This window comes from Rhineura floridana, chromosome 7 (assembly GCF_030035675.1).
Source record: "Rhineura floridana isolate rRhiFlo1 chromosome 7, rRhiFlo1.hap2, whole genome shotgun sequence".
Taxonomy (NCBI): domain Eukaryota; kingdom Metazoa; phylum Chordata; class Lepidosauria; order Squamata; family Rhineuridae; genus Rhineura; species Rhineura floridana.
This window is the reverse complement of record NC_084486.1, coordinates 61,994,331-62,009,865: the sequence shown is the minus strand read 5'-3', so window position 1 is coordinate 62,009,865 and position 15,535 is coordinate 61,994,331. Positions and strand designations below refer to the sequence as shown.

At 38.7% G+C, this 15,535-nt stretch overlaps 1 protein-coding gene across 1 annotated transcript in view; it reads left to right on the top strand.

Annotated features, from left to right (window-relative positions):
- Positions 1-15,535, top strand: part of ABRAXAS2 (abraxas 2, BRISC complex subunit) — a 33,405-nt gene that overhangs the window by 4,664 nt on the left and 13,206 nt on the right. Inside the window, exons 2-7 of the mRNA XM_061635714.1 lie at positions 2,165-2,255; positions 3,037-3,073; positions 4,896-4,962; positions 10,124-10,314; positions 12,367-12,486; positions 13,418-13,502. Of these exons, the coding sequence (XP_061491698.1) occupies positions 2,165-2,255; positions 3,037-3,073; positions 4,896-4,962; positions 10,124-10,314; positions 12,367-12,486; positions 13,418-13,502 (591 nt within the window). The remainder of the gene's footprint in view (positions 1-2,164; positions 2,256-3,036; positions 3,074-4,895; positions 4,963-10,123; positions 10,315-12,366; positions 12,487-13,417; positions 13,503-15,535) is intronic.

Below are 15,535 nucleotides of genomic sequence, written 5' to 3'. Positions count from 1 at the left end.
GAAATTATTGCCTACCCCATGGCACTCAACCATGGAAGCAGGCGCAAACCCTAGTGTCAGATATTGGTTAAGGCTGTCAGGAGAAATTGTGTCAGAGGAAAAAAGGTGCATGCAACCATACAATTCCTATACTGTATTGTGTGATCTACTGCTTCTAAAACCATTGCTTGTTTTTAACTTCTGTTGATTTTGATTGTCTTGGTTTTTATATTGTAAACCGCCCAGAGAGCTTCGGCTGTGGGATGGTATACAAATGCAATAAATAAATTATGTTGTAGTTTGTACTGTGTTCATTTTGTGTAAGCTACCTTATATATTATTGTACAAAGATGGGGTGTAATAATGTAGAGTTCTACAAGGTTCCATCTTGTTTTCCATGCTTTTTATCTGCATGAAGCCATTGAGTGAGGTCATCAGGAAGTTTGGAGTGTGCTGTCATCAGTATACTGATACCCAATTCTGTTTTGCCTTTCATCTAATTTGGGTGTGACTGAATGTGCAGATTTGGTGTTTGGATTCAGTGATGTTCTGAATGAAGTCCAGCAAACTCAATTCAGAGAAAATGGCGGTATTCTGAGTTGATGGTTTGCAGCGATGTGGGTTTTTTAGATAATGGTGTACTGAGAAAAAATACTATGCGAATAAGGGTAATCTGCATCAGAAACTTTTCAGATTTAGAAATCTGTCCCTTTGATGAGTTACCTGTAATTTATTGTGTAGAATGTGTGTGTGTGTGTATATATATATGGTTAATCACAATTACATTTATATATATATATATATATATATATATATATATATATATATATATATATATATATATATATATATATATATATATTATATATATATATATATTAGGTGATTAACGGAATCCTTATAGGGATCCAGAGCAAGCTTGAGTGAAGTTCTGTTTGTTGCTTTCAAAACTGTCTTATATATAGATATATAGATATATTCATCTATTGGTCATTATTTATACTTGACAAATAAGGAGTTGCACAAAGTTTTATATTGTATCACTGTATTTTATTAATTGTATTTTAATGATTTTGTACGTCGCCTAGAGTGGCCATTGGCCAGATAGGCGACACAGAAATTAAATTTATTATTATTTATTATTATTATTATTAGCTGTAGACATAAGTGTGTCTGTGGCTAAGATTTCATGACTGAATTGCACTTTTAATCTAGATCTCCTCAGCCCTTGGTACAGGCTTGTATACAGCCACTTGTACGATCTCTCAACTCTCCCATTTTCATGTTTATCAGTTTCCATAGTATTCAATTTAAATAGGCACAGACAGCTCATAATCTAGAAATGAGTGGGAGAGGTGGGTAGAGGGGTGTTAACACTAATGTTTTCAGGCTGAATCTTGAATCAGGTAATTCAGTGTTACACAATAGCTGAATATATATGTGGTACACAAATGCAACTTAGATGCTGTTGATATTCTTAAGAAAAGGTTTGGGAGAAGCATATTTGGAGGGAAGATTGCTTGTCCTTTTTCTTCCTGGTTATAGATTCTCCATTCCAGTCCACTTTTCCAGCTCCCAATGGTATGGAGAAGCTGCAGCCATGGAAAGCCACTTGTTATCCTATCCCCACTTGCCCAGAACTAGTTTTCCTATCACTTTTTTTGGAACAAGACAGGGGCTATCTTACCTGTATCTCTGTATCGTCCATAGTTAGCCCCACAGAGATGCTGGTATTATACTTGCTTTTTAAAGATTCTGTTTACAAAAACCATGGTGCTTGAAAATATACGTTAAAAAAAAAAAGGTAAATGCAATCATTTCAGATTTTGGGAATCTCTGATAGTAATGCACTTGATTACAGGGGCCAATATCTGGACTAAAGTACCATATCTAAAAAGTGTTTTTCCATATTAAAGTGGGTAAATTTTCTAGATAGGATCATTTTAGGGTTGTATCAAACACTGTTCATATGTGAGCAGAACAGACTTCTATTTGTGCAGTGGGATTTTCCCTTCTTCCCCCTGGAGCCCCCACCATGCCCTGCCAAAATGCGCTCCAGACGATTAGAGGATTCTTCCCTTAATATTCTCCGTTAACAGATAATTGTGAAAATTGTGAAGATAAAACAAGATGAAGTACAGTTGTGGCTTTTGTCATTAATCAATCTTTTTCTTCCATTTTATAGGAAGGATTCCTTTTGGGGGAGGTAAGACAAGAGGAGACGTTTAGTATTAGTGACTCTCAAATCAGCAACACTGAATTTCTGCAGGTAATTGGTAAGTAGCTACCATTTAATAATGCATTCTACACTTTAGTAGCATATATGAGCTCTTGCCAGGAGGAAGGGCAGGATATAAATCAATAATAAATAAAAAATAATAAAATATATATTTAGGATTATACTCCCATGTTTAAGTGCTTTGGATGATCAAACAATGGTCAAAAAGTTTCTTGAAAGGAATATGTGGAACTTGGTTTGCTAGTGCTACTTGATTTATCCTTTGTCTGTCATGTGAATGACAAGTGTACTCTTGGGCTAGGGATTTTTAGGAAAAAATAAAGAACAGCTCATTTATGAGACCATTTGCACCTGGGGGCATGTTTTTCCAGACCAGTAGATGCACAGCTGATCTACAAACTATCTTGAGTTGGAAACACAGTTGAGTTCCTAAGAGAAAAGGAAGCCACAGGACTGAAAACTTAGCTACATATCTAAGTGTTAAGCACTGTTCCAATGTATCCTTAGAATGGTGCCCTTTAGGTGATTATAATACAAATAATATAATGACTCATAAGCAAAACATTTGTATAAGATACTTTCATTGACATTGTGTGACCACAGAGTACTGTCTTCAATACTGGGTTCATTTACTTGAGAGGTGCTGTTGTGTTGTGAGCATCAGAAATGTTCCATAATATTGAGGGCCACATAAGTTATGGGAAACAGAAGTGGGTACTGGCTCTTAGTCTGATGTCTGGAAAAACGTGTGGGGTGCACCTCAGCAGCTTTGCCCCAATCTTGAGTAATTGAAATTGCATTGTGACTTTTTGTTGCAGAAATCCATAATCATGAGCCTTGTTCCAAACTCTTTAGGTAAGTAACTTTTGTCATTTTTTCCCTTTTCCTCTGTGCCAGTTGTAGACAGGCTAAATCCTGGCCAGAACGAGTACCCAGGCTATTTATTTTTTAAAAAACATACCACAGAAAGTATTCTGAAAGAAAGTGACTCAGCTATATAGAACAAAAGTAAAACCTGAATGGACTTGGAAAGTCCCATGTGTCCCATATGTTAACATCTGCAATGCATCACATAAACACTGCCTAGGTATATTCTTATGAAATCTTGAAAGTCTCTTTTTTAAAATGACTTGTTTTTAAAAATCTAGCTCATCCTTCCAAGCATAATACCCATTGTCTAGCTTTCTGGGGATATCTCTGTTTATGTAATGCATTTGATGCTGTATGTGTAAAATGTATAACTGTTGCTAATTGAGGCTGACCTATAAAATTGTCTGGTGTGTATTTATCCTCTACAGTATTCCCCACCAGTTTATTTCTCATGCCTTTGATACTTATGAACATATTAATATAATCATATGACATGTTTAACATTACCCATATTAAGAGAAGATGTCACTGGCGATTGGAAAGTATTCATCTTATTCCCCTGTGTCTGAGAGCTTTCCATTGTAAAGGTTTCTCTCATGTTAGAGCTTTTTACTAGAACATTTATATTCCACCTTTCCTCCAAGGAACTGAATTGGCTTACATTTTTCTCCCTATCTATATATTATCCTTGGAACCCTGTGAGGAAATTTAGGCTGAGAGTTGGTGACTGGCTGAAGATCACCCAGGGAGCTTCATGGCCAAGTGGGGATTTGAATCCTGGTCTCCAAGGCCCTAGTCCAAAACTAAACACTATACCATGCTGGCTGTCAACATTTATCTGACGCTTTCTTCTAGCCTAGTAATATCTCTTCTGCTTAGGAAAGTTGGCTTGCTGATAGCAGTAGGTCTCTGTATCTACGAAGAACATTTCTGATACGTTTACATGAGTTCAGAATATATAATAGCATCAATTGAGTTTAGCCTACATCTTTCACTTACAAATGTACAGGAGTAAGGATTTGTTCGCATCTCAAGTTCTGAATGCACAGCATCTGATAGTGATTTACTGTAGCACAAATATAGCCTTTGACACTCCTAGTTCTATAGAATAGGCTTTATTTTAAGTGAAAAATGGAACTAACTTATGGTTGGACAAATGTCAATTTTAATGTGCCAATACTTTGAATAGAAAGTTGCTTTATTATTAGACTGGCTGCTGTCAACTAGTCTGGGCATAATCAACTATAAACCTCCTCTAGAAAGAGGCTACGAATTTAACCAAGTCTAATAGGAATCTCATTTTCAAATACTTTTTTCAATACGGATTAGTTTAAGATTTTTTTAGTTAATATGTAGACTGAGTTAACTGATGGCACCAACTTGATATCTGTATATTGCACGGCATTGATTTCTGAGTGATGCTCAGAGATTGGGCTCTTTGAGCTGGAGGCTAGAAGTGTTAAGTGTTCTAACTGCTTTTAGAGAGAAAAATGCTTTCTGATAATAAATGAAGGATGCATCTTCATATCAAATATCTGTTTTAAGTCATAGGAACTTCATAAAAATATGTATTTTTGTCCTCATATTACATTTGTTCATTCTTCACACAGAGTGCTGTAATGATGGCTTACACTTGTATACTGGATGTGTGCAGTTTACATAGTTGTGCCTCCCCTCCTTTAGTGTCCAGTGTGGATAGATTATGCTCTACTCATACACACCTAATCAATATAATACATGCACAGGTACATATGCATTTGTGTGCAAGTAAGTACTGTCTACTTTATTTTCTCCATTTTTTTTAAAGCTTCTATGACTATGCTGGCAAAGTCAATGAAGAGAATTTGGATCAGATTCTTAAGGATCGGAGAAAAGTAAGGCTACACCTTTTTATAAATACATTTTCCTGTACAACCAGTAAGGCCTAAAGAAAAAGTAAATAATATTTGCTCATAATGAATCATAAGGATATTAAATATTTAGACTGGGAGTGGCTAACCTTTTTTGCCTCCAGTATTGACAGTCTGCCACCCCAAAAGGCCCACATGCCAGCAGTGAGTGGGGCCAGTGTGTATGCATGCACATGCGTATGCGCAGTTGGTGAAAATGCTATGAAAAGGATCTACAAAGTAAAAAAAAAAGGATTTGCTTGGGGGAAATGCTGTGTTTTACTCTGCACTTTCAATGAGCGCTTGCAGGCAGCTGGTAATTGGGAGCTCTCCCTCCTGCTTTAGCCAGATCCTGTTGCTTCACTGAGCCATCTCTCAATCTCTGTCCTGTAGGTGCCTTGCCTAATGTGGACTTGCCTAATTAATAGCATTTCCTTGAAGTTGCTGCTCCCCTTGCTTGGCTCCATTCAGATATTAAAAAGCATGAGAGATAGGACTGAACCTCGTAGAATCCATCAAAACTTCCCATAGGAAAGAGAAATCTTCTAGCACCACTTTCTGTAACTTCTCACCAAGGGAACAAGCCCACAGTAGAGCAGTGCCCCCTGCTTACAGCCCATGTACTCAGATGTCAAACCTGTGGAAACACTAGGAAAAAATATTACTATAGAATTTTTTTCTTTTAATGTTATTTTATATTGTACACGGTTTATTTATTTATTTAATTTGTATTCCCCCCCCCTTCCTCTCAGCAGGAGCCCAGGGCAGCAAACAAAGCACCAAAAAACTTTAAAACTTCATAACAACAGATCTTAAAATACATTAATACAAAACAGCATTAAAAGCAATTAAAAAACAACCTTAAAAAAGTGTTAAAAACATTATTAAAAACATATTAAACAATTCTGACACAGATGCAGACTGGGATAGGTCTCAACTTAAAAGGCTTGTTGAAAGAGGAAAGTCTTCAAAAGGCGCAAAAAGATAGCAGAGATGGCGCCTGCCTAATATTCAAAGGGAGGGAATGCCACAGGGTAGGTGCCGCCACACTAAAGTTCGGTTTCCTATATTGTGCAGAACAAACCTCCTGATAAGATGGTATCTGCAGGAAGCCCTCACCTGCAGAGCGCAGTGATCGACTGGGCATATAAGGGGTGAGATGGTCTTTCAGGTATCCTGGTCCCGAGCTGTATAGGGCTTTGTATGCCAAAACTAGAACCTTGAACTTAGCGCAGTAGCAAATGGGCAGCCAGTGCAATTCTTTCAGCAGTGGGGTGACACGTTAGCGATACCCTGCTCCAGAGAGCAGTCTCGCTGCCTCATTTTGCACCAGCTGCAGCTTCTGGACCAACCTCAAGGGCAGCCCCACATAGAGCGCATTACAGTAATCTAGCCTAGAGGTTACCAGTCCGTGGACAACAGAGGTCAGGCTATCCCGGTCCAGAAACGGCTGCAGCTGTCTCACCAGCCGAAGCTTGTAAAAGGCACTCCTAGCCACTGAGGTCACCTGGGCCTCTAGCAACAAAGATGGATCCAGGAGCACCCCCAGACTACGGACCTGCTCTTTCAGGGGGAGTACGACCCCATCCAAAGCAGGCAACTGACCAATTATCTGAACTCGGGAACAACCAACCCACAGCGCCTCCATCTTGCTAGGATTCAGACTTAGTTTATTGGTCCTCATCCAGCCCACCACCGAGTCCAGGCAGCGGTCCAGGGCTTGCACAGCCTCTCCTGATTCAGATGTTACAGAGAAATAGAGCTGGGTATCATCAGCATACTGCTGACACCTCGCCACAAAGCTCCTGATGACTGCTCCCAAGGGCTTCATATAGATGTTAAACAGCATGGGGGACAAGATGGTACCCTGCGGCACCCCACAGCACAACTGCCAGGGGGCCAAAAGACAGTCACCCAATGCTATTCTCTGAAAACAACCCTGGAGATAGGATTGGCACCACTGTAAAACAGTGCCTCCAATACCCATCTCACCAAGTCGGCCCAGAAGGATACCATGCTCAATGGTATCAAAAGCCGCTGAGAGATCAAGTAAGAACAACAGGGTCGCACTTCCCTTGTCCTTCTCCTGATAAAGGTGACCAAGGCCGATTGAGTCCCATAACCAGGCCTGAACCCAGACTGGGATGGGTCAAGATAATCTGTTTCAACCAAGAGTACTTGGTTATTGACTCCGGTTCATTGCAGCACTACTATACTTTGTGTTTTGTTTTGTCTTCCTAAATAAAAAAAGATATAATTGTAAACGATATCAAAAGAGGCTTGATGAGTCATAACAGTCAACAGGCTAACTCTCAGTTACAGCTGATAATTGGATAGAGCTTCCTCATCACTTTTATATTATCTGTGGCTTTTATGGAACAAAAGTTGTTTGCTTCTCTTTGAAATATAGAGGAGTTTCTTTTAGTTCCCTGTTCTCTTTCAAGTAAGGTCTAAATGTAGTCATTCTTGTGCACAATTAAGTATGCAATTACATTTTTCTGTTTATATATTCTTGTTCTTAATTGAGTTTTGAAGAGGTGAACATTCATAGGTGCATCTAGCCCACCCCCTTAACCAGGGCTGTGGAGTCGGAGTTGGAAGCAATTTTGGGTGGGGTCGGAGTTGGTAGAAATGTACTGACTCCTTCAAAATAAAATTAATATACATTTATTAATATTAATACATTAATATACATTTGCCATTTATGAAGGAGTCAGAGTCAGAGTCAAACAGTAGAAAAATCAATATACATTTGCCATTTATGAAGGAGTCTGAGTCAGACAGTAGAAAAATAGAGGAGTTGGAGTCGAAGGTTTGACATATCGACTCCACAGCCCTGCCCTTAACAATTTGGCTGCTTTGTAATGTTGTTGTTTTTTTAAAGTAGCCAAACAGGAGGTGGCATAGTTGAGCCCATCGTCATGCTAGTGTGACTGGAGAGGTTTTCAAATCAGCAGACAATGAGGAATGCAGATTCCTCCCTGCTCATCAGATTGATCTGATGAGCAGGGAGAGTGGGCACTCATTGCACTAGTGTGAGCAGAGAGTTTTCAATCTCTCCACCAAGACCCGTGTAAAGATAGGGATGGGGATTGCTCCCTCCTCTGCTGTGTGAATGAAGCAGTAAATGTGTGTACTGTGTGTGTATGCATGTGTGTGCCATCATGCAGTCCATCCATGCAGAGCATTGGATAATTTTGAATGTGGCCCTCAGGCTGAAAAGGGTTATCTACAAGAAGAGATTTTACTTCCAACAGCAGCAAAGCATAAGGACTTGAGGGAAGGGTTGCTTTTAAGTATCATGTGATACATAGCATGCTAGTTAAATTGAATTAAATTAGCTAGAGTGTTGGTTATAATGCAGTTATTTTAGTAATGTGTGTAAAATTCAGTTATTAAAATGTTTTATCAGGTTTACTTTAAAGAAAGCAATTATTGCTGCTTCATTTAAAAAAAATAAACTAGTTTTTCCAATAAATGTGTTATGTATATATTATTGAATATATAGGGAAGAATCCAGCTAGTGCCCTTACATTCATGGATCGGCTTTCAACCCAGCAGTCAAAAGACTGGAAGAGCAGAGAATACAGTTTTTGCCATTTGTGGTCCTGTCCCACAAAAACTAGCTCCAGAGAATTGAGGTGTTCTAGAACAAGGTGGAAAGCAGTATGCAGACTGCATGGAGAAGGGGCATCATCAAAAATAGCCTGCCCTCCTCTTCTGTTAGAATCTGCCTTTGCTGGGTCAAAAGGATTCCATAAGTGCAAGGGCACCAATTGTATTCTATCTATAGATATTTTCTCTGCAGAATTATGTTGCATATCTTATTGCTTTTTCTAAGTTTGGTTTACTAATATTACTTTTGACATCTTTTATATGTTGAAAATGATGTCCAAATTAAGTGAGAGAGATTTTATGAAGTGATGCCCTTTAAATGTATACCAAAGGCTAGACATGCAAAACCCAGGGATTTTCATTCTTATTGTTTATGATACCAAACCACATTTAAATAGTTGTTAAGCTCAGGGTGGCTTATAAATATAATTTGACAGGGAGAGGCAACTGCTGAATGGAAAATATGACAAAATCCCGCATGTGGATTTTGCTAGAGATTTTCATTAGAAGCCACACTGTTTGATCAAAGTCAAATAGGACTAGGTCCACATGCCGAAGAGAACTTGCGTTGTTCAAACAGCAGCACCCCATGCTACATGGCAAACCTCTTTCAAAACAGAGGAAACTTCTAAGAGCAGTTTGATATGTCATGAGGGTATTCAAAAATTACAGGGCGCATACCCAAGACCTTGGGTGTGTCTAAAATAAGTCTTGGATCCTGGTAATCAAATGGAATAGTGATATGTACAATTGTAAATAAAAACATACAGCCAGTGAAGCTTTGAGATAGTTGAAGGACACAAACCTCATAGCACAGAGGAAGAGCATATGCTTTGCATGCAGAAGGCCCCAAGTTCAGTCTCCAGATAGTGGGTAATTAGAAAGATCTATACAAGAGTTCCTCATTGGCGGCACCACGTGAGAGTAAAGAATATTGGGCAAGATGGAGCAGTGGTCTAGCTTTACATAAGGCAACTGCTTATGCATATGTGTAAAGAGATGGTAGTCCTGAGAAGGTAACATAGAAGTAGAGCATGGATGATTAGTCTGCCTAGATCAGCCTTTCCCAACCTTCGGGTCCCCAGATGTTGCTGAACTACAACTCACACCAGCCCCAGCCAGCATGGAATATGGACAGGAATAATGGGAATTGTAGTCCAGCAACATCTGGGGACCCAAAGGTTGGGAAAGGCTGGCCTGGATCTACTGGGTTTCAAACTTGAGGGATTGATATCTGCTGTCTCTGAAATGGAGGTCTTTCCATTATTGCAAAATGTAATATTTCATTACGCCTGGGATTTTAGCTAACAAAAAGGGATTCCATTTTTTGTAGATTGCAGCTATATTGTCTTCTTTAAAACATGAGACATTAGTACATGGAAAATTCCATTTATTTCTATAATAAAAAGTAATTAAACTTAAGAATTCTGGCATCATGTTGGGAGTTTGTAATTACTCCACATTGGCTGTTCTTTTGAGATACAATCTTTATCCTTCAGTTAATACTTTTTCCGCTTAACCTTTATTGTAGAATGTTATTGGATGGTACAGATTTAGGAGAAACACTCAGCAACAAATGTCGTATAGAGAGCACATCATTCATAAACAGCTGACGCAGATTCTTGGAGTGCCTGACCTTGTCTTCCTTCTCTTCAGTTTCATCTCCACTGCAAATAACTCAACGCATGCTTTAGAATATGTTCTCTTTAGACCAAACCGAAGGTAAACGATTCCTGAGATGTGGGGGGAAATGGCTCATCTATTTCAACCATATTCTTTATAAAAATGAGTCATAAGGGCAGGCAAGAATTTCAGATGCCTCCAGGGGTATTTGGAAATTTGTTTGTTTAAAGGCTTCATTTCTGCATTCACAAGTGATGTACTGGTTGCTTTCCCTCTTATCCTACTTGTTTAGTGGTTGAAGACACTCTCAGTTGTTTCAAGTGCTTTCAAGCTGGTGCAATTTCTAGAGAAATAGTATTGCATCCGAACAACTTACACAGAAAAAATCCACAAGTACATGCTCTTGTGTGATCCTGGTATTCCCCAGATTAGGAGAACCTGCTAAGTGATATCTACTGAAAGGATGACTATATGGAAAATATAGTATAGGAGTGTGTAGACTTACTATTGGATAACACACTGTGGTAGCTTGTTTAAAACCAAATTGGGAAGGATTCATTTTTGAAGTCTTGCTACTCAGGTGAATACCAAAATATATTTGCTAGTAAAAATTTCTGCTTGTTCCTTTGTTAAAAGTCTTTGGAGTACAGTGTCCCCAAGAGTGACTAAAAACGAAATACTTGCAAGTCATTAAAGTGGCCCTATTACAAACTGGCTCTGTAAGGCTGATCTGATTTTATTTGCTTGTAGGACTGCAAGCTTTAATCAATAGATTAATCATCTAAAACTGTAACTGGTAATCAGTGGGAAACCATCTTTAATCAATAGGGCTGAGAAAGATACTCTACTTTTTTTAAGGCTGTTCGGTTCTAGTGTGTAATGGCCTCTTTCCTATTTAGCCCTCACCTTTATTTTTATTTATTATTTATTTTATTTATTTATTACTTGTACATCCCATTCTTCCTCCCAGTAGGAGCCCAGGGTGGCAAACAAAAGCACTAAAAAAACCTCTAAAACATCATAAAAACAGACTTTTAAATAAATTACATCCATAAAAACATATTAAAACAAAACATCTTTTTTAAAAAAAGCTTTAAAAACATATTAAAAGCAATTCCAACACAGACTGGGATAAGGTCTCTACTTAAAAGGCTTGTTGAAAGGAGAAGGTCTTCAATAGGTGCCAAAAAAATAAGAGATGGCGCCGATCTAATATTTAAGGGGAGGGAATTCCAATGGGTAGGTGCCACTACACTAAAGCTCCGCTTCCAATGTTGTGCGGAATGGACCTCCTGATAAGATGGTATCTGTAGGAGACCCTCACCTGCAGAGTGTAGTGATCAGCTTGGTATATAAGGGGTAAGACACTCTTTTAGATATCCTAGTCCCAAGCTGTATAGGGCTTTGTACACCAAAACCAGAACCTTGAACTTAACCCAGTAGCTAATAGACAGCCAGTTTTCCATCAGTGAGTTATATTTTACATTTTAGTAAACAAAAGCTATCTTTCATTTCTTGAATGTCCTAGTTTGCACATAATGTTAATCCAAACTATGGCTTACTGTGAACAAGCAAGCATGCTGGTTTGAAGTGAGCATATCACAACTGCTTCACTTCTCCACTGTTCCTGCCTTACTACTAGGAACAAGCCATGGTTTGCCTTATTATAATGTCTGAGCCTGGGCTGGTGGCCTGTCTTGCTCCAAATAAGCTACAAGTTGTAGCCAAGGTTTGTTCTTATTGCTCGTTGTTTTTTGGGTGTCATCACTTTTACATAACTGATGACAAGGTATTATCTTGTTTCCTTCTCTACTAAATAAATGTATTGCCTTCAAGTCGATTCTGACTTATGGCGACCCTATGAATAGGATTTTCATGAGGCTGAGAGGCAGTGACTGGCCCAAGGTCACCCAGTGGGCTTCATGGCTATGTGGGGATTCGAACCCTGGTCTCCCTGGTCATAGTCCAACACCTTGACCATTACACCACACTGGCTCTCACTAGTAGCTTTTAAAAACCATCATCAGTGTGTTTGTGGTGGGGAGAATTAAGGCAGTAATTTAACATGGGTGATTACTGTGACTAGAATCTCTTACATAGGCAGATGACATTGCAGAAAGGCTGACAATTCTTTCTAAACTTTTTCTGCAGGTATAATCAAAGAGTATCACTTACTATTCCTAATCTAGGCAACACAAGCCAGCAGGAATACAAAGTCTCTTCAGTGCCAAATACTTCCCAGAATTATACCAAAGTTATTAAGGAGCATGGGTAAGCACTATTTTAATATATAACAAATGTTTTTGGTGTGCCAAGAAATAAATCTGAATGATACCTAAGTCATACACGGAGTAGGTCTGTTGACTTCAGTAAGTCTACTCTGAGTATATCTTAGATATCAATATGGATTACAATAAGAACAGATCCAGAGTGTTCCTGATTATCTGATTCTGTTTCATGACTGCCACTTTTTAAACAGTATAGAGCAATATAGAAATAATGTAAAAATAGTTCTTGAAGTAAAGCAAGCTCTCAAGAAAAGCAGCACTAATATGATCAAGAATAGCTGTGGAGATCTCCATGTGTAGGATTTCTACTGTGTTTGCTGAGGCTGCTTGTTGGCTTTTGATTTATCATTGTTTTATTTTTGTTGGTGCAATAAAACGTTGGGGAATTGAATAAGGTAGGTCTTCAATCTGTTACCTTGTGGAGAAAATGCTTCTCCTATCTTTATCACATCAGGCTGTGCAAAAATAACTTTGGATTGTATCCAATATTGTCCTTCTGCTTGATGGAAGGCCCTTTGATCCAGCTTTCATCAGTAGAACAGGAAAGGAGGGATTTTTTGTCAGTTTTCCCTGCCATACCCTCGCAGGCCCCCACAAATCTGCTTCTGAAGATGGTTGGGGGACTCTTTGTAACAGTGTAGGGAGTAGAATACAGAATGACAGGGAGAAATGGAGTTGGCAAAAATTGCATCCCTCACTGTCTGCAAGCCAAACTCTCCTCTGGATCAGAGAGTTTACTGTCAAAGCACAGGACATCATGAATCCAACCATTTGATTGTCAGAAAGCTGTAGCAGTTCATGCACGGTTCCCTGGCCTGTGGCTCTGAGATATAAACCATTTTGAAGAATAAAAGGCATCTTGGAAAGATCAAAATTTGTCCTTTTCTAACTTATTATTTCTGATGTATTTTTAGTACTGATTTTTTTGATAAAGATGGAGTGATGAAGGACATCAGGTCTATATATCAGGTTTATAATGCGCTTCAGGAAAAAGTGCAGGTAATTCCTTTTAATATTCAACATTTATTGTGACAACCTTTTGTGCTTAATAATTTGTTTATTATTAATGCAAAGTTCCAAGAAAGCTTGCTTAATTTTGAATTTAAAATGTTTTGGAGATAACTTTGATTTTTAATAGTTGAACATGTAGCTAATTATAGTCATCTAATAGAATGAAAATTGCAAGCATAAGTATTATAGATAATAATTGTCTATTACAAGTCTTTCCTGCTTTAAGACTGAAAGCAGCTACCATGGAGAGAGGACAAATTGAGTTCTGTCCAGACGTGTTCAGGATCTGCATGCATGGACAGAATGCTAAATCTTTGTAGCCACGTTCAGCTGAAGGTGTTTCTTTGTCGGATTGATTGCAAGATTGGGGCCGTACTGTATAATGCATTAAGACTGTGTGTGTGTGTTAAATTTATGATAGGGGTTCTTAAAAGAATACAGTGTAGCATTTAAAATCAGCAGGAAATGGAAGCCTCCCTTTACTCCACTCCTTCCCTTGCTGTAGTTCAGCTCCATTGTCTGTTTTCTAGCCTTTTCAAGGCCTGGATGCCATTGTGCCAAAGTTTAATTGAGGCCATAACTTCATGTTTATACTTAAGTAGCTGCCCCAATTATGTACCTGAAACTTGGTTTATGACATTACAGGTGGTAGAGTAAGCAGCTGTAATTACTCCTGGCTGTGCGTGAAATTGCAATCTTTCTTGTATTCTTTAATCCCCTGAGGGAGATCCAATCTGATCCATCTTGTTCCATGAGATTCATTTCAGGCATTTGGTAAACTAAGAAACAGCTGTCAAATTTACTGTTGTGCTGTAGTAATGTGCATCTGCAGTAGCTCTGTGTTGATTTGGAACTACACTTATTTGTAGTTCAGTTTTGTAACATGTATATTTGGTAGTTTAGTTTATTATACAGCCGCAAGAGTGGCTGTATACTATAGCTACCATGGATTTTTCACATTCCACAATGTTTAATTGAAAACACCCCCATGCCATTCTGCTGCTTCTCATAAGCTCAGTTCAAAATAAAACCATACAAAACATATAGTCCTGAACTCAGAAATGCTTGCTTATTCATGGTGATACACAAAACAGTCGGAGAGAATCGAGAGTTCAAAGTGTAAAACAAGAGGGGGGAAAACCAGACCTCTGCTGGACTTTTTCTGTCAGTGGTCCCATAATTTGTTGAAATTAATTAAAACTCAGCCATGTTCACAGAGTGCCTGTAATCCTGTTAGTGACCTTGCCCCCATACCTTCATTTTCTGCAGTTTAAAAGTTTTTTAAAAATGCCTGGCTGATTTTTAATTAATTTAAGAAAGTTAACATTGACTTCTATTATTACGTCAGGCATGCTAAGTAAGAACCAACTATCAGTGTTCTAAAAGCCAGATTCACAGCTGTTTGGCTTGGCTAATCAGGGGCCACACCCAGGTCAGATAGTTATTCCGATTTGGACAATCCTGGCTTCCACCAAAGAATCCTGGGAAGTGTAGATTGTGAAGGGTGCTGAGAGTTGCTAAGAGACTCCTATTCCCCTCGCAGAGCGGTTTAACAGTCAGAGGTTATAGGTGGAGGGGGGAACCTTATAAAGACACCCACTAGTTAATTTTTAAGAACAAAGTCGCCAGAGCTTATGCCATCTGACCTATAACCCTCAGTTGTACAAAGATTTGCTGGGGTTCCTCCGCAGTTATGAGAGGGCTATTTTCACATGCTCAGAGGCACTCTTCTATATTTATACACTTTTGCTCCTCCCTCTTCTCATTTTCAGCTAGTGGATGGAAAGGGTGATGTAGAGTGTCAGTCATGCTGTGATCATCAATGTTCAGGGCAACATTAATATCCATAGTGGTTCTCTTAAATAGTACGCTTGCCAAAAAGTAAAATTTGAAATATGTGGTTGCCATTGTCATGCAAGTGCACTGAACTTCTATCTAAAGCAAAAATGAAGGAAACGCTGGCATTCCAGGAATTATCTTTTCTGATATTTCTAGGAGTGGGACTCTCCCTGCCTTATGTC